Raw genomic sequence first — 18,942 nt, forward strand, 5'->3', positions numbered from 1 at the left:
TTGCTTCACCTTAAACCTCCACTGCGCCCTCCAGGCCCTTCTTGGGACCTCAACATGGTTTTGGGAAGGCTCATGAAACGCCGTTTGAGCCTCTCCAATCCTGTGATCTCCGCTATCTCACTTGGAAAGTGATTTTTCTTTTGGCGATCACATCTGCTTGTAGAATTAGTGAGTTACAGGCCTTAGTTACCTACCTGCTTTACACTAAACTTCTGCATGATAGGGTAGTACTCCGCACTCATGATAGGGTAGTACTCCGCACTCACCCTAATTTCTTACCTAGGGTAGTATCGGAGTTTCAAATCAATCAATCCATTATACTATCCACTTTCTTTCCCACGCCCCATTCAAACCCAGGAGAATGGGCTCTGCATACCCTTAACTGTAAACGTGCTCTAGCATTTTATCTAGACCGTACAGCTGCCCACAGGAAAGGCACCCAATTATTTGTTTCCTTTGATCCCATCAAATTGGGCAAACCTGTGGGTAAGCAGACTCTCTCCTCCTGGTTAGCGGACTGTATTTCCTTTTGTTACCAACAGGCAAGCATTCCGCTTCAAGACCGTGTTAAAGCACACTCTGTCAGGGCCATGGCAACATCAGTAGCGCACCTATGCTCGGTGCCGCTTGCTGACATCTGTAAGGCTGCTATCTGGAGCGCTCTCCAAACTTCGCATTATTGTTTAGACAAGGCTGGCAGACAAGATTCCATCTTCGGCCAGTCTGTGCTACGCAACTTATTTGCAACTGAGGTACCAACATCCTTCCGCCAACCCAGTAGGGTTCAGGATGCCCTCTACCAAATTCCACCCCAGTTCTTGTGCCTGTTGCACGTCTTTGGGTACATTTGGTACATTGCTTGGGCATCCTCAGCTCGGTACTTGCCCATATGTAAGGACTACCATCCTGCTTGTTCTGTGAGAAAGCAGAGTTGCTTACCTGTAACAGGTGTTCACAGGACAGCAGGATGTTAATCCTCACGAATCCCGCCCGCCACCGCGCGGAGTTGGGTTCGCTTACGATTTATTATTTTATTTTACTATAAGACGAGACTGAAGGGGGACCCCTGCTGGCTGCAGGGTTGATGCTATGCTGGGCATGCCCAGTAAGTGCCAGTCAAAGTTCTGGAAACTTTGACAAAAGTTGTTCCGTGATTGGGCTCCATCCTGATGATGGTCACCCATTTGTGAGGACTAACATCCTGCTGTCCTGTGAGAACACCTGTTACAGGTAAGCAACTCTGCTTTCCGATGCACCCAGCGTCATGGAAGTACCTATGTTTTCAATGCAAGGGTCAACACTGCCAATACAGGGTTTTACCGTTTGGTCTCGCAGCTGCACCCAGAGTTTTCACGTAATGCATGGCAGTGGTGGTAGCCCACCTCAGGAAACAACATATCCAAATATTTCCATATCTGGACGATTGGCTTTTAGTGGCATCGGATCCACAGACTCTGCGATCTCAGGTACATCAAACAATACACTGTCTTCAGAACTTGGATCTGGTTGTCAATTTTAAGAAATCCAACCTTACCCCGACACAGTCCCTTCAATTCATTGGAGTTCAACTGGTAACATATCAGAACAGAGCCTTTCTTCCAAGGGACAGGGCACTCACTCTCAGGAAGTTGTTACAAAAAATCAAATGTACAAAAAGACCAACAGCACGTCAAGTGCTAAGTCTCATACGACATATGTCAGCAGCTATATATACAGTTCAGAGTACTCGGCTTCATATTCGAAGTCTGCAGTGGGGTTTAAAGAAGCAATGGTCTCAGCACCGTCAACCCTTATCAAACCGCATTTCCTTCACCCCAGAAAGGATGGTAGATGTGGATTGGTGACTAAAGATATGAACACTAACCAGAGGAGCTCTGACACTGCCGCACAATGCTGTACTGACAACAGATGCTTCCCACAAGGGTTAGGGAGCTCATCTCGATCATCTCGAAACACAGGGTCGGTGGTATCAAAAAGAGAGCACTTTCCAGATAAACCTACTGGAACTCAGAGTAATCAGGAATGCCTTACAAACATTCTTCACACAACTACAAGGCAAATGAGTCATGGTGTACACAGACAATCTGGTAGCCATGTTTTACATAAACAAACAAGGAGGGTCAGGTTCCTGGAGCCTTTGCAGAGAAGCGATCATAATTCTGGACTGGGCGGCGCAACATTCCATTCATCTCCAGGCAACATAGCTGCCGGGAATAGCCAACACCCGGGCAGACGGGTTAAGCAGAATCTTTCATCCACATGAATGGTCCTTGCACCAACAAGTGGAGGAAAGAATTTTTGCATACTGGGGGATACCAGCCATAGATCTGTTCTCCACAGAGCACAACAGGAAGGTGATCAAATTCTGTTCACCGATGAACAGCCCGCATCGGATAGCGCAAGATGCCTTCCAGATTTCTTGGACGGGAAACCTACTATACGCTTTCCCACTGATTCCTCTTCTCACTCGTACAATTCAAAAAATGCATACAAGACAGAGCAAATCTGATCTTAATTGCTCCAGCATGGCCCAGACAGCCATGGTACACTTACCTACTCTGCCTGTCCATAGACAATCCAATTCCACTAGAGGACCACGACGATCTCCTGTCACAAGACGGAGGATCCCTCCTACATCCTATGCACTAGTCATTACACCTGACGGCATGGAGATTGAGCAGTCATTACTGACAGAGATGAGCTTATCTTTCTCGGCACAGGATGTCATATTGGCTGCCAGAAAAACCTTCCACACGATGTAATTACCATTTCAAGTGGAAAAGATACGCTACTTGGTGCACATCCCACCAATTTGACCCACACCATTGTCCCCTGGAACACCTTTTAGAGTACCTACACTCACTTTACACAGCGGGACTTGCAACAGCTTCTGTGAGAGTTCATTTAAGTACAATTGCGGCCTTCCATTCACACCATAATGGTCAATCCATTTCCATGCACCCAATGGTTTCTCGTTCCATGACGGGCCTCTCCCATGTTTGGCCCTCCCACCACAAAACCTCTGATTCCTTGGGACCTCAATACAGTATTGGAACAACTCATGTTACCTCCCTTTGAACCCATGGATACTTCACACGTAAAATACCTTACCTGGAAGGTAGTCTTCTTAGTATCAGTCATATGAGTGCGCAGAGTCAGTGAGATTCAGGCTTTAGTGCATTACAGTTCATATCTAGAATTCTACCACGCACGCATCCATCTTTCCTACCGAAAGTGATTTCTGCTTTTCATCTCAATCAATCTATTGAACTACCCACATTCTGTCCAAAACCACATCATAACGAAAGAGAAAAGTTGCTACACACTTTGGATTGTAAGAGGGCCTTAGCGTACTACAAAAACAGAACTCAGTCAGATGCTAGACCTTCGCAGCTCTTCCTCACCTTTAACCCTAATTTTCCCGGCTTCCCAGTAGCCAAGAGAACCATATCCAGCTGGATTGTACAAAGCATAACATTTTTATTTTTTTTTTGTATTTACAGCTTTTATTGGCAAAAGTTGAATCCAAGAAACATTATACAAACAAGTGGTTTTGCCATACGGTTTTCAAACATTTTGGATTGAATACAAAATGCATTCCCTTCCCCCCCCCCCCCCCCCCCTTTACCAAACACGTAATATTCAGTCAGAATAACAACAACAACATCAAATGTTACTACAAGTCTCCATTATGGTAATAAAGAATGACATGGCTAAACTGCAGGGGTACAAGACTCATTGCATTAGTTCAAAAGTTATGGCGCCACCATAGTTAGAGTAAGATATCTCATATAAAATTAATTGGTAGTTTAGAAAGAACAATAAACAAAACCATGAATGTCAAGGTGATTAGTCAGAATCAGCTAAAGGGACATGATTGTGATACCAAGAGTTGAAAGGAGCCCAGACTGCATGGGAAGTAATCATTCGTTTATGGCGTAGGGTGGTGAGATGCTCCAAAATTTGTAGGCGATGTAGACATTGTATAAGGGTCTCCTGTTTTGGAAGATGGGGAGACCGCCAGTGACAGGCCAGCACCACTCGAGCTACAGTATAGATTTGTTGACAGAGATGCTGGGTGGGTGCCGGTAGGCCCGCTATGGGCACTCCTAGGAGTATGTTAGTTGGGGATACAGTGATCGTCCGCTCTACAATTTGGGCAATCCAGGCCTCTATTTGCGACCAATAGGGGGTGACTACTGGAGAGTTCCACCAGATATTTACATATGTGCCCTCTTGATCCCAAAGGCGCCAGCAGGTACTCGGTAAATGAGAGTACATTTGGTGCATGTGGGTGGGTACATAGTGCCACCGATAAAGGATTTTTAGGCATTGTTCCTGAAAGTGAGCTGATATGGAATTTTTCCACGCTATTACAAATAGTTCTTCCCAGTCTTCCATCCCCCATTGTAAATTAAGTTCCTTTTCCCAGGAGAGTGAAGATTCTAGCTGGGTAGATTGGGGGCCCAGTATAAGTTTATAAAGTTTGGAGATTGCATCTTTGACAACCTGCCTCTGCATACAATATATTTCAAATAAAGATTTTGTGACGGCTATTTGAGAGGAGGAAAGCAAAGGTCTGAGGAAGTGGGTTGCTTGTGCATATTCGAGAAAAGAAGATGGGGAAGGTTCGTTCTCCCTTACAATATCAGAAAAAGGTAAAATCCTTCCCTGGGTTAACCATGAGTCAAAAGTTATAAGGTTCTGAGCCTTCCATGATTGGAAAGCCCGCCTGGGAAGGCCCGCTGGTGTGGTGTCCATCGCTGCTCGACGCCCTCACTCCGCCCTTTTTACCTCTCTGGCGACTCCCTCCGGGTCTGATGGACGGTTAGCTGCCACAGCGTCTTCTTGCCGTCTCCCTCCGGCGTCCCCGGACCTGCACAACGCTGTGGATCTGCCATGTTGCCTGATTGACGTAGGGCGCACGCGCGCGCTCCAATTGATGGACCAGCAAAGGTGCGAACCTCGGGGGTGTCCCCCTGAGATGACGTCATCCGCTTTCAATATAAAAGGTCTCAGTATTCGCTAACGAATTGAGTTAGCAAGGGGATAGCTTCGGCTTTTCTCCCAAGCTACTCTGCCTCCTTGGACTTACCAGGGGTACCCGCTCCTTGGGGGCCTTGCTCTCTTTTCTTTATTTCAGATTGCAGATAGGCTCCTCAAGGGCCCATGTTCCTGAACACTGAAGATTCTCTACTGCCTGGAAGCTATCGCAGATACAGACATTTGCGAGTTACCATTTCAGATTGCAGATAGGAACCGGTACTCACTCCTCGAGGGCCCATGTTCTTGAACACTCTGAAGATTCTCTACTGCCTGGAAGCTATTGCAGATGCAGAAAATTGTGAGTTACCATCGCTCTCTCAGCGCTTTCCCTGGAACCAGGTACTCGCTCCTCGAGGGCCTAACCCTTTCCAGCTACTGAGCTTCCTCAAGACCTTATGTGAGTTTTGTCATCTAGTTCTGGCTATGAACACAGCATACCCTGTCTACTCTCTATCTATAGTTTCTCTACAGCTCGGCAACCCTGGGATCGCTGTTCCAGTTCCTGAGGGACTTCAGCCCTGCCGGGCATATCAGCTCACTACTGCCACCTCTGGTGGTTCTACTAACCTGTCTAATAAAATAACTATCTGTGTCTGTCTCCATACCCAAGCCTAGCCGGTGGTCCCTCTCAGGATATCCTCCTGGGGGCGCTGTCATCTGCCATCGGCCCAAGGATCCACCTATCTACATTCCTTTACAGCTGAGTGCCCTCTCCTAGCACTCCTCTGGTAACAGATTGCTACTCCTTCCCCATCAGGAGTCTTCAGCAACAGATTCATAACAGATTGATACTCCGCAGTCTATACCTTAACAGATTGTCAATGTCAACTACTCCCTCTACAGGAGCTGAGCATATCAGATTGCTAACTCCTCCTTCTACAGGAGCCAATTCATAACAGATTGCTAACGCCTCCCTTCTTGAGGAGTAGAGCGTAACAGATTGCTAACTCCTCACGGAGAATCATAACAGATTGCTAACTCCGCCCTTCCTTAGGGGCCGAGGCGTAACAGATTGCTAACTCCTCCCTCTACAGAAGCCGAGGCATTACAGCCGGGAATTGGATATTATGAAACAGGATAGAGGATTGGTGATAAAGAGTAGGTCCCACCAATTTCACCTTCCAATGAGACGAAATCCGTAGAGTAGTTTGGAGCGTAGGTGGGAGATTTAAAATTGGTTGCCAGGTATGGCGAGGCTTCTAGAAGAGCACTGTGATCAGCATCTCCCCTAGGCAGTGTTGTTCAATCGACTGCCAGGGGGCTGGGTGTTCTTGGCAGTTATGGATGTATAGTATCGCCTTCAGTTGGGCAGCAGCATAATACCATTCCAAATTTGGAACGCCCATCCCTCCATGGTCTCTGGAGTGATATAGAACTGATCGAGTGATCCTGGGTGGTCTTTTCCTCCAGATAAAGGCGAATAACTTCCATTGTGTTGACTGCAGGAAGCTAGTGGAGAGGAAATTGGGTAGTGTTATAAATAGATATAACAGTCGGGGAAGAATATTCATCTTAATGATGGCTATTCGGCCTAGCCATGAATGGGAGTCCTGATACCAGCGAAGTAAATCGTCATCAGTGGTCTTGAGCAGTGGTAAATAGGAATTTTATCACTGGCTCTCTATCTGCCACTTCTCTGAGAACCTTGACCTTTCTGTCCCCCTTTTGTAGCATTTAAATCACCAGAAGGGCCAGATTACAAGTGTGAAATCTTCACCTTTGCCTCCTCAGTGATTTGACCTGTGTTGTGTTTGGAGGGCATACCCTTGCCTCTCCTTCCTTGCCTCAGGCAGCAGATTGCCTTGAGCCGCCCCTGGTCCCTGTACTGGTGGAGGAGAAGGGGCACTAGGTATGCTGCAATTGAGGTACACTTCTTCTGTTCAAAGGGAGAAACTCAAAGCAAGTTAGCTTCAGATGCCTTTGCCCTGAATTGAGGCTAGGGCCTGCTGTATGCATATTCTCCAGTTTCTTTCATTGCAAAGACCTTGTTGAAACTCAGAAGAGTCCAGGGAACTATGATCCCCAGTCTAAACAAATTTGGAACCCTCTTCTGCAGAAGATGTTGATCAGGGATCCAATTAGGCTGGGGAATTTCCCAACCATCATCATTCAAGATCAGGGGCTGTTGCACCATTGCAGCATTGGGTCCCTGACCCTCACTGCCTGGATGTTGAGAGGGTACAACCTCTGAGTCTTTCTAAGGGTATAATTTATGTTCTGCCTAGATGTTGACAGTACAATTTCTGAATCTTTCTGAGGATGTGTTTCATGGTCTTCTGGCTTCTAGGAAGGACTCTGAGGACGTTCTCTAGGTTGAAATGGAGTTTGCTTTTTGGTTTGAGGAATAGGCCCTAGATTATTTCTTCTTCTCCACACAAAAACGACTTGATTACCTTTTACATCTTTAAGAATCTGGTCTTAAGACCAACTTAGTAAGAATTTGCCTTTAGTGCAAATGACGGCTACCATCAGTGTGTAGAGGGTAGACGCATCTTGGTACAGACTTTAGTTGTCTGATTTATGCTGGGTTTGTTTTATATGAAGTCTCCTACTGTGTCTTGGGATCCCAACATGGTTTTGATTCATCTGGTGGAAGCTCCCCTTGAACCTCTGGACACCTGTGAGCAGAAGTACCTGACATGAAAAGTCATATTTTGGTGATGGTCACTTTGATCTACAGAGTCATAGAGTTCCTGGCCCTAGTTACTTATCCATCATATACCAAGTTGTTCATAATAAGGTGGTTCTGCGCACCCATACTAATTTCCTGTCTAAGGTAGTATCAGACTTCCACCTTTAATCAATCAGTTGTCCTTCCAATATTCTTTCCTAAGCCACATGTCTACAATAAGATTCAGAATTCTATTTAAAGCACTCATGATGATTCATAAGGCTTTACACAACATCTCCCCCCTCAACCTATCTTTTCGATTACAACAGCACATCTCAAAGAGACCGATCAGAAGTGCATACCAGAACATGCTCCATACCCACCCGGCAACAACGACACTGAGGAAACGAGCTCTATCCACTGCAGGCCCCCTCCTTTGGAACAAGCTTCCGCCAGACCTCTGCCAAGAACATTGCATAACAACTTTCAAAAAAAAAGCTAAAGTCCTGGCTATTCACCCAAGCTTTCCCTGAGGGCTAAAACTTGATGAAGAGTCAGACTGTATCCATTGCACTTTACATACCCTGTATCACCCGAACATACCTTGATTCTGTACATAGTTTTTTTGTGCCCATCCTCAGTTTATCTTGTTCATGATTGTTCTCCCTCCTAAAGTTCTATGTCAACATGTTATAATGTATTCCATGTTACAATGTATCCGCCACTGAGGCGACTGTTCTGTTCCATGTAAACCGGTGCGATATGTATTGTATACAGGAACATCGGTATAGAAAAAATAAATAAATAAATAAATAAATGATGAACAAGCACTATACAGTTTGGACCTCAAAAGAGCCTTGACCTTCTGCCTGAAGCAAAATGAAGCCCTTAGAAATTTCACTTAGCTTTTTGTTTCTTTTGACACCAACAAACCTGGGATTGCACACTATATTGAATTGGCTAGCAGATGGGTCATGTCAACATTCATAGTGTCAGAGTCATAGCAGAATCAGGAACCCACCTCAGATCAGTCTTAATGGAGAAGATCTACAAGGCTGCAACATGGCGTTCTCTACACACATCTCATTGCATTACTGTTTGGATAGGGACTCTTATCATGACAGTAGGTTCATCTAGTCTGTCCTGAAGTGTACAATCTAACTCCATCCCTGCTAGAGCCTATTGTGTTTGTTCCAGGCTGCCCCTATAAAACAGTCCTAAAATACAAAAATGTCCTGATGCCAAAATAAAATAAGTCTGTTGACCCTGTTATAGTTCAAGCAAGGTGATAGGTAATCATGCTTTGAGAAAATTATTTGACACATTCTTTGCATGTCATTTTTGTCTATTTTCAGAAAATATTACTTGTACCCTTGTATTTTATTGTTCATTCACTGTGTTCATTGAGAAAGTTCTAGGAATTTTCAAGCAAACCGTGGCACACCATCTGCTTTTTTTGTTAAATATATTTATTTTGTGTTTTTAATCTCAGGTTTCCTTCTCTGTCAGTTATGAAATGAACCAGTCAGAGGCGCAAATCCAGACTGATGTAAGTCTGCCGTAGCTTGTCTGTATACTTTTTATTTATTGCTTGACCAAAGAAAAACAGATTGCTAATGAATGTTGTGCTTTCATTCTTGAGTAGATTGCTTTAGGTGTACTTGGTGGTCTAGCAGTGTTATCATCAATTCTCAAGACTGCTGGTTGGAAGAGACGGGTAGGGAGTCCACTCATAGACCTGCAGGTACAGAATTTAACTGTTATGGATCATGAACTCTTGTTAATTGAATTTTCCTATGAGGCCTTGGTTAAGTTTTCTAAATAAAAAATAATTTTTACCATTCTTCTTTTCATAACATCATAGACTCTGAGAATAACTGTTTAAAACACAAACAAAAAAAGACTGGCATCAGCCAAAGACCTGCGCAGGGTGTGAATCTCTGTCAGAAACAGCTTGTTCCACCTCTTTATCTTTCCTCCTCTAGATGAAACAGAAAGAGGAAAAACTAACAGAGGTATTCAGGTAGGCCCATGATCATGATTGACAGCAGCCCAGCTCACTACTGTAGCAAATATTCCACAACCCCTACATTGCAGAAAGTGGAGGACTACATCTTGGGGTACTACATGCCAATTCTATGTCCATGGTGACACAAGGGCAATAGATCCTCTTCCTCCTCTCCCCATTTCTTCCTGGAACAGTTGTAGCAAATTAAGTACATAAAGGGGTAGATTTTAAAAGCCCTACGCGCCTATTTTGCATAGGCCGCTGGCACGCGCGTAAATCCCAGGGCTTCATAAAAGGGGCGGGAGGGGGCATGTCTGGGGGGCGTGTCGGCAGGCTGGGGGTGTGTCGGGCATGTCCGGGGTCAGGGGGCGGTCCAGAGCGGGTCCGGGGGCGTGGCGACAGTTCGGGGGCGGGCCGGGAGGGCGGTCCCGAGTCCCCCGGCACTGCGGCCTGTGCCGGGGGATGCTGAGGTGGCGCGCGCAAGTTACGCCTGCCTCAAGCAGGCGTAACTTGCACAACAAAGGTAGGGGGGGGATTTAGGTAGGGCTGGGGGGTGGGTTAGATAAGGGAAGGGAGGGGAAGGTGGGGGGACGCGGAGGGAACGGAGGCATGCTGCGTGGCTCGGCGCGTGCAGGCTGCCGATTTTGCACAGCCTTGTGCGCGCCGACCCCATAGCCGCGCGTATTTTATAAAATCCGGCGTACTTTTGTTTGCGCCGGTTGTGCGAACAAAAGTACGCACGTGCGTACTTTTTTGAGATCTACCTCAAAGTATATATTTTCCTCATGTGCTCAATATCTTTATTCGTTTTCTTTAAAATAATAAAAATAGTATTCCATGAATATACTTTCAATAATTCTTCTCCCAAGAACCTTCCCATCCATCCCTCCCATATCAGTCCAAGCCCAGCAATATATCCAGGAAAAAAATCTTCAGTCTGCTATGCAGTCTATCCATCCTCACCAGGAACAAACTACAGTTCTTGAACATACTCAGATCAGTCCAGAAAAGTGGGTTGTGTATTCCTACCAGCAGGTGGAGTCAGAGAACAATTAGAACTTTGGGCACTGCTACATTACGAGAGTGCCACCTGCAGTCACTCAGTATTTCTCTGACTCCAGTGGGTGGTACAGATGCTCACCTGCAGTCTTTAGTTATATTTTTTATTTAGATGTGGCCTCCTTATGCGCAGTGTGTTCCTCGGAGTAAGAGGGCTCTTCAGGGCTTCTTACCTCCTCCCTCAGGGAGGGAACGTCTGTCTCGCCTTCAGCTTCGCGGGAAGAGATTTCTCCACCTGTTCTAGCCCCAGTGAGGGAAGACCTCACCGGGTGAACTGGTGATATCACCAGAGTCGACTCTCCAGTGGGGGAAGGGGACCCGGAAGGGTTTTCCCCAGAATTTGTCCTCCTTATGCACCAGACTTTCCTGGCAAGGAAACACTCGACGGTAAAGCGGCCCAGTCTCCTGGGGGCAGGTTTGGACCCGCCTGAGAAAAGAGGTCGGGGTACGGACCCTCGTCAGCGCCTCTCTGATCAGGCTTACCCCACAGGGGATTCTCCCCAGGGTACGCGAGATCCGATCCCGGGGTCTAGGGTGACGCCGGCATCTGGGGTAGTAGGGAAGGCAGATCCTGATCCACGGCTGGATCCGACAGATGTGGAATACTGATGATCCAGATGAGCCCGATGACCCTCCTGTGGAGGGGGATGACCCCACCGTGGTGCGTTTGTTCAAGTGGGATGAGTTAAGACCCCTTATTCCCCAGGTCCTTGAAGTTCTGGGACTTAAGGTTTCTCAAGAAGAGTCTGACAACGAGGGCATCAATACATTCCTTGACGGCATTAGGGGTCCCACAACATCTTTTCCTCTGCCTAAGAAGATTCGCAAACTAGTGACCCAGGAGTGGGAGACTCCGGATTCCGGCTTGAAGGTGGGCAGAGCTATGGCGAAACTGTACCTGTTATCGTCTGATGTTTTGGATTTACTGAAGATTCCAAAGGTGGACGCCGCGGTCTCGGCAGTCACGAAAAAGACCACTATCCCGGTTGCTGGGGCGGCTGCCCTTAAGGATATGCAGGACCGCAAGCTGGAGATCCAGTTGAAGCAAGCATTCGAGGTTGCAGCGCTAAACCTTCAGGCGGAGGTTTGCGCTAGTCTCATGAGGAGGGCCTGTCTGTGTTGGGTCTAGGTGTCGGCTGCCGGGACCGGTACGGGCGACAGTGGGGCTCTGCAGTCCGCCCGCCTAGAAGCAGGCATTGCTTATGTTACAGATGCTTTGTATGATCTGGTGAGGACCTCGGCGAGAGGTATGGTGTCCTTGGTGTCAGTGCGGCATCTTCTCTGGCTGCGAAATTGGGTGGTGGATTTGTCCTTTAAGTCCCAGCTTTGTAATCTACCCTTTAAGGGCAAGATCCTCTTTGGGGAGGATCTGGATCAGCTAGTAAAGCTGCTTGCCGAATCCAAGGGCAGTCGGTTGCCGGAAGATAAAAGATCTTCTAAGAAAGTCTTCCCTCCTCGAGCTAGGTTTCGGGACTCTCGCTGCTTCAGAGCGGGTAGATACTCTACACCTCCTGCTTCTAAACCTGCTTCGGGGCGCCAGCAGTCCTTTCGAGGGGGTTGCCAGCCCGGAAGAGATTCGGGACATCTTGGTGCAGGAAGTAATAAAACCCCCCAATGAAGTCACGAGCACCCATTCCGTCTTCGAAGCTGTCAGAGGCAGATTATCCAACTTTTACAAGAATGGGCAAGAATTACATCAGACCGCTGAGTCTTAGAAGTGATCAAAGACGGGTATGCACTGGAGTTCTCACACCCGGTCCGGGAGGTTTTTGTGGAGTCCCGAGTGGCCTCAAGTGTCAAGTGAGAGGCAGTCCAGGTGACTCTACAATGACTTCTCGAGCTCAAAGCTATTGTCCCAGTTCCGGATGCTCAACAGGGACGAGGTCAGTACTCCGCATACTTTGTGGTCCCCAAGAAGGAGGGGGCGTTTCGGCCCATCCTCGATCTGCAGAAGATGAACCGTTGCCTTTGGGTTCCTCACTTTCGTATGGAAACCCTGAGGACAGTGATGGCCGCGGTTCAAAAAGGGGAGTTTCTTGCTTCTCTGGACCTCACGGAGGCATATTTACACATTCCGATCCGGCTGAATCACCAGAGGTTTCTGCGGTTCATGGTCTTGGGACGACACTTCCAATTTCGAGCCCTCCCATTTGGTCTCGCAACAGCTCCTCGCACGTTCACCAAGGTGATGGTGGTGGCGGCGGCCTTCCTTCGTCAGGAGGAAATTTTGGTCCACCCGTACCTGGACGACTGGTTGATTCGCGCGAAGTCTCGGGAGGACTGCGAGAGATCAGTGCACATGGTGATGTTCACATTGTAATCCCTAGGTTGGGTAATCAATGTGCAGAAGAGTCACTTGGAACCCACTCAGAAGTTGATTTATCTCGGAGCACAATTCGATACCTTGCTGGGCAAAGTGTTTCTAGCGGCGGACTGAATAGGGAAGTTACAGGAACAAATACATTCCCTTCTTCGAAGGAACAATCCCACAGTGTGGCATCTTCTTCAGGTCCTGGGCTCCATGGCTTCAACCTTGGACTTGGTTCCTTGGGCGTTCGCTCACTTAAGACCTTTACAGTGTGCACATCAACTGGCAAGGCGGGGCTCTGCCATCTTCTGTTCACCTGGGCGGAGCACCATCTCGAGGGCATTGCTGCATCCCATGTCGCGGGAGTAGAGAATGTGCAAGCCGATTATCTCAGCCGTCAGCAACTAGACCCAGGGGAATGGGAACTATCTCTCGAGGCGTGGAATCTCATTTGCGCCAGATGGGGAACTCCTCAGCTGGATCTGATGGCAACGCAGGTGAACGCAAAAACAGTTCGTTTTTTCAGCCGTCGCCGAGAACAGGGCTCGGTGGGCATAGACACTCTCGTGTGTCCTTGGCCCACGGGGATTCTGCTGTATGCCTTCCCGCCGTGGCCCATCATAGGTCGGCTTCTCCGTCGCATAGAGCGGCACCCGGGAAGTGTGATTCTGGTGGCGCCAGAGTAGCCACTTCTTCCGTGGTTCGCGGATCTGGTACACTTGGCTCTAGAGGGTCCACTTCAGCTGGCTCATCTAATGCATCTGCTCCATCAGGGGCCCATATTTTCGGATCGGGAGGATCACTTCTCTCTCGCGGCTTGGCTTTTGAGAGGCAATGTTTACGCTTGAGGGGTTATACAGAACAAGTCATTTACACCCTCCTACAGCGAGACGTCCAGCCACCTCTATGGCCTATGTGAGAGTTTGGAAGCTTTTTGAGACGTGGTATCATCAGTGTTCCTGTGACCCTTTAGCGGTGCATGTTCCTCGGGTTCTTGATTTTCTGCAATAGGGTCTCGCTAAGGGCTTGGCGTTCAATTCCCTTCGTGTACAAGTTGCAGCTCTAGGTGCCTTGCAGGGAAACTTTGACGGCTGTTCGCTGGCAGCGCATCCGTATATTTCTCGGTGTCTTAAGGGGGTCAAACATTTGCACCCTCTCATCCGTTCAGTGTGTTTGGAATGGAGTTTGAATTTAGTCCTGCGAGTTCTATGTGGCACTCCTTTCGAGCCTCTTCGTGGAGTTTCCCTGAAAGATCTGACTTTGAAAACCATGTTTTTGGTGACCATTTGCTCGGCCCGTCAGATCTCAGAGTTGCAGGCGCTGTCTTGTTGGGATCCCTTTCTTCGGATTTACGATGATCGGGTATAGTTACGTAGGGTTCCGTCCTTTGTCCCTAAGGTGGTTTCAGCCTTTCACGTTAATCAAACCGTGGAGCTTCCGGGGTTCCCTAACTGATCCCGGGAGTCTTCTCAGAACAGAGACCTTCATCTTTTGGATGTGCGGCGCACCTTATTGCGTTATCTGGAGGTTACCAATGACTTTCTGATCATGATCAATGACGTTCTGATCATTTGTTCGTTCTCTTTGGTGGCCCAAAGAAGGGGGACAAAGCGTCAAAGGCGACCATATCTCAGTGGATTAAGGAAGCCATTTGCACGGCATACATAGTCCGAGGGCGTCAGGTGCCTTTGGGTCTCAGAGCTCATTCCACTAGGGCTCAGGCTACCTCCTGGGCAGAGTGTCAGTTACTGTCGCCTCAGGAGATCTGTAGGGTGGCGGTGTGGTTGTCTATTCACACTTTTACAAAACATTACTGATTGGATGTTAAGGCTTCTGATGAACCGTCCTTCGGGGAGAGTGTACTTTGTGCAGGTCTTTCGGGTTCCCGCCCAGTGTAGGGTGGCTTGGGTACATCCCACTCTTCTGGACTGATCTGGGTATGTTCAGGAAATGAAAATCGGTTCTTACCTGCTAATTTTCGTTCCTGTAATACCACAGATCAGTCCAGAGGCCCACTCCTTTCTTCAGATACCGAAAGACTGTTTTGGTCAGAACCTGTTTAAGTTTTTTATTGTTGAAACTCCTTTTTTGCAGACATGATTCTTGGAGCAGTTTTTAGCAGTTGTTCAGTCTGGGTTTTGCCAGCGACGAAGTGGTAGTCCGGAAATTTGGTTTCTGCTACCCTTCGTTATTTAGTTCTGTTAGCATGGGCTTGGGTACAAGTCAATACTGAGTGACTGCAGGTGGCACTCTCGTTATGTAGCAGTGCCCAAAGTTCTAATTGTTCTCTGACTCCACCTGCTGGTAGGGATACACAACCCACTTTTCTGGACTGATCTGTGGTATTACAGGAAAGAAAATTAGCAGGTAACAACCAATTTTCATTTGCATGGCCTTTGGAATTGACTTAATGTACGGAATCCACACTTTTCCAAACTTATCTCATGCTCCATCTGTGTGAAGCAGCCATGTTCTGTAATGAGGCACAGCAAATCTGTAAGCGCTGTTTACCAACACTTAAGTATTGGCCCTTCAGAAAGCAACCAAGTTTTTAATATACTACTTCTAGCCATCATCATGCTTTCCAAGATAAATAACATCAAATATTAATCACAACCAAAGATATCAATTATATAACCAAGCACATGTAGCAAGGCATCAGCAGGTATTTTCAAACTCAACAATTTTGATAGGAACTCTAACACTTCTGCCCAGAAACTTTGCACAATTGGACATTCCCATATACCATGAAATAAAGAAGCATTATGTATCTTACATTTCAGACAAGTTGCCGACTCAGAAACCTTAGCTTTAAAAACTCTATCTACTGAAAAAAACAAACGATATACAAGTTTCAGATGCTGCTCTCTCAGTATAGCAGATTCTGTTGTCTTACTTATCATACTATGCATGTCAATAACTAATTCTCAGTGATGTCTTTATTCATATCTTTGCTCCATGTATTTGCCAATATTTTTTATGTAAGTATAGTCAGTAACAGGATGTAAATATTTATATAACATCAATAAAGATTGCTTCCCCACTTTATATATTTGCATTAATCTTTGGAATGCCTCAAACATATATACTCTAGTAGGTAATGCATATTTCACTTTTATAAAATTCACAATTTGCATATAAGCTAAAAAAATCAGACAACCCCATGTCAATAAAATTTTGAAAGGTACCTGCCCCATGTAGTACCAAGTCTCTAAAAATTTTACAATAACTTCCCCCTGAAAATTCTGGGTTTCTGGTCAGAGGTAAACAATAGAAAACATCCCAGGAGAGCACCAATAATCCCCTAACAAGTTTCACATCTGTTGCATAGTCGTAGTCACCAAGAAACTCCTTGGAACCTCAGGAGGCAGTTCCTTAGATTCTCAATATATATATATATATATATATATATATATTGAGAATCTAAGGAAGATGGTTTGATTTGTATTCTATACAAGAAGATCGGTATATAAAAGTTAAAAATAAATAAATAAATAAAAGCTTTTCCATATTGATATCCAAATAAAAATTAGTATGCCATAACTAATCTCCCAATGATCTCATGAGAGATGCGACATTATAAATCTTCAAATTTGGAAAACCCATACCCCCCTCTAACCTTGGAATACACTTTTTTAATAAAGATAGTCAGGGCCTTCTCTCTTTCTATATAAATTTAGAGTAAATTCAGTTTAATTTTATAATATCTTTTTTCTTTAGCCAAATCAGCAGCACTTGTAGGAGATCAATAATTTTGGCAATAAAACCATTTTCATGAGCACTAATTGCCCAACCAATGATATGGGAAATTTCATCCAGCTGTGGGTTTTTTTTTAGCTGAAAGATCTGAACAGTTCTAGAGACATTACATTGATACCACTTTTCTGGTGATCTGTGTATTTGCACATTCAAATATTTTTCCATTTCACCCGCCCACGTAAAGGAAAATCAGGCCAACTATCCTTTAAGCTTCCTATAAGGTCCAAACCCTCAGATTTTTCTAGGTTGAGGGTTTTTTTTTATTATTGACAGTTTTTATTGAGATGAATATGTAACTGAACATACAATAAACATCAGCTTTCGGATACAGCCATAATATGATCTAAATGAAGAATTCAACTGCAAGATTTTCATGATCCGGAGGCCCCATCCAAACTCTCTTCCCTTTCAATTAGTCCTTCCAACCCCGCCCGCCCCCCCCCCCCCCCCACCCACTTTCCCATTCCCTTTCCTCAGCTCAGTCCCAGGAAGCATAATAAAACAAATATTTCACTTGCTTTGTCTTGCTGCAATACAAAATGAGATATATAATGCAAATACATTCTAGCCCTAGCCTCTGCACCTAATTAGGGTCCAGGCCCTTCTGACATGACAACAGGGATATCGGTTGTTGGAGGCCCTCTCCCTTCAGCCTAGGTGTTTCATCATCACTGACCAGATTCTATAAAACATAGGTAAAGTATCTCGTCGTATGGCTGTCAGTTTTTCCATATATTGAATTTGTCTCAGTTTAGTAAGTAGCTGAGAGATGCGGGTAGTATCAGAGATTTCCTCTGGGCAGCTACCAACTGGCGGGCCGCAGCACACTGAACCGACAGTTTCAATGTGTTATCCACTATGATGCCTGGTTCTCTTTCTTGGATGGTAGCTCCTAATATGGAAACTAACATCGTGTAACTATAACATCCCTATATGCATCACCTTGCACATTTCCACATTAATTTTCATCTGCCATTTGGATGCCCAATTTTCCAATCTCAGAAGTTCTTCCTGCAATTTATTACAATCCACTTGTGATTTAACTACTCTGAATAATTTTGTATCATCTGCAAATTTGATTACCTCACTCATCGTATTCCTTTCCAGATCATTTATAAATATATTGAAAAGTACGGGTCAATCTAGGTGATCCAAGCATTTTCGACCCTATAGAGGAGGGATCTTTCAGAGGACTCGGCCTTTCGGTAGGTCTTGCTTCTTTTGTCCCAGGCAAACTAGAAGGGGCACAGACTCGGGTAGTGGAATCTCCCGAGCCTCCCAGTGAAGGTTTGCCAGTCCATTCTCGGGAACAGTAACATAGAAACATAGAAATGACGGCAGAAGAAGACCAAATGGCCCATCCAGTCTGCCCAGCAAGCTTCACACACTTTTTTCTCTCATACTTATCTGTTTCTCTTAGCTCTTGGTTCTATTTCCTTTCCACCCCCACCATTAATGTAGAAAGCAGTGATGGAGCTGCATCCAAGTGAATATCTAGCTGATAAGTTAGGGGTAGTAGGGGTAGTAACCGCCGCAATAAGCAAGCTACACCCATGCTTATTTGTTCTACTCAGACTATGTTATACAGCCCTTATTGGTTGTTTATCTTCTCCCCTGCCGTTGAAGTAGATAGGGGGACGCTTCTCTCTCTTATCAGAGGTAAGTTGAGATCACTTCGGATCAATGGATCTTGGAGGTGATATGAAAAGTCTGTACGCTGGAGTTTCACAGTATTCCTCAGGATGTGTTCATGGTGTCTCGCTGCCACTCCCCGCAGAAGAAGCAGAAAGTGGAGTGTACATTAGCAAGGTTCCTGAGTCTGAGGGCTGTGGTTCCAGTGCCCACGTCTTGAGAAAATATGGGGTGATATTCCATTTATTTCATTGTGCCCAAGAAGGAGGGCTCCTTTCGTCTTATCCTGGATCTCAAAGGAGTTAACCGTCATCTGCAGGTGACACATTTTCGCATGGAAACCTTGCACTCGGTGATAATGGACATGCAGTTGCGGGAATTTCTGACCTCTCTGGACCTGTCCAAGGCATATCTTCACATTCTCATCCGACTAGAGCATCAATGTTTTCTGCGATTCGCAGTTCTGGGACACCATTTTCAGTTCTGGGTGAGCCCCCTGATGACCCACAAGATGATCTC

At 46.0% G+C, this 18,942-nt stretch overlaps 1 protein-coding gene across 1 annotated transcript in view; it reads left to right on the forward strand.

Annotated features, from left to right (window-relative positions):
• Positions 1-18,942, forward strand: part of TMEM67 (transmembrane protein 67) — a 624,701-nt gene that overhangs the window by 458,674 nt on the left and 147,085 nt on the right. Inside the window, 2 exon segments of the mRNA XM_029591688.1 lie at positions 9,150-9,206; positions 9,303-9,401. Coding sequence (XP_029447548.1) covers positions 9,150-9,206; positions 9,303-9,401 — 156 coding nt within the window.

The sequence above is a fragment of the Rhinatrema bivittatum genome, chromosome 2 (genome assembly GCF_901001135.1).
Source record: "Rhinatrema bivittatum chromosome 2, aRhiBiv1.1, whole genome shotgun sequence".
Lineage (NCBI taxonomy): Eukaryota > Metazoa > Chordata > Amphibia > Gymnophiona > Rhinatrematidae > Rhinatrema > Rhinatrema bivittatum.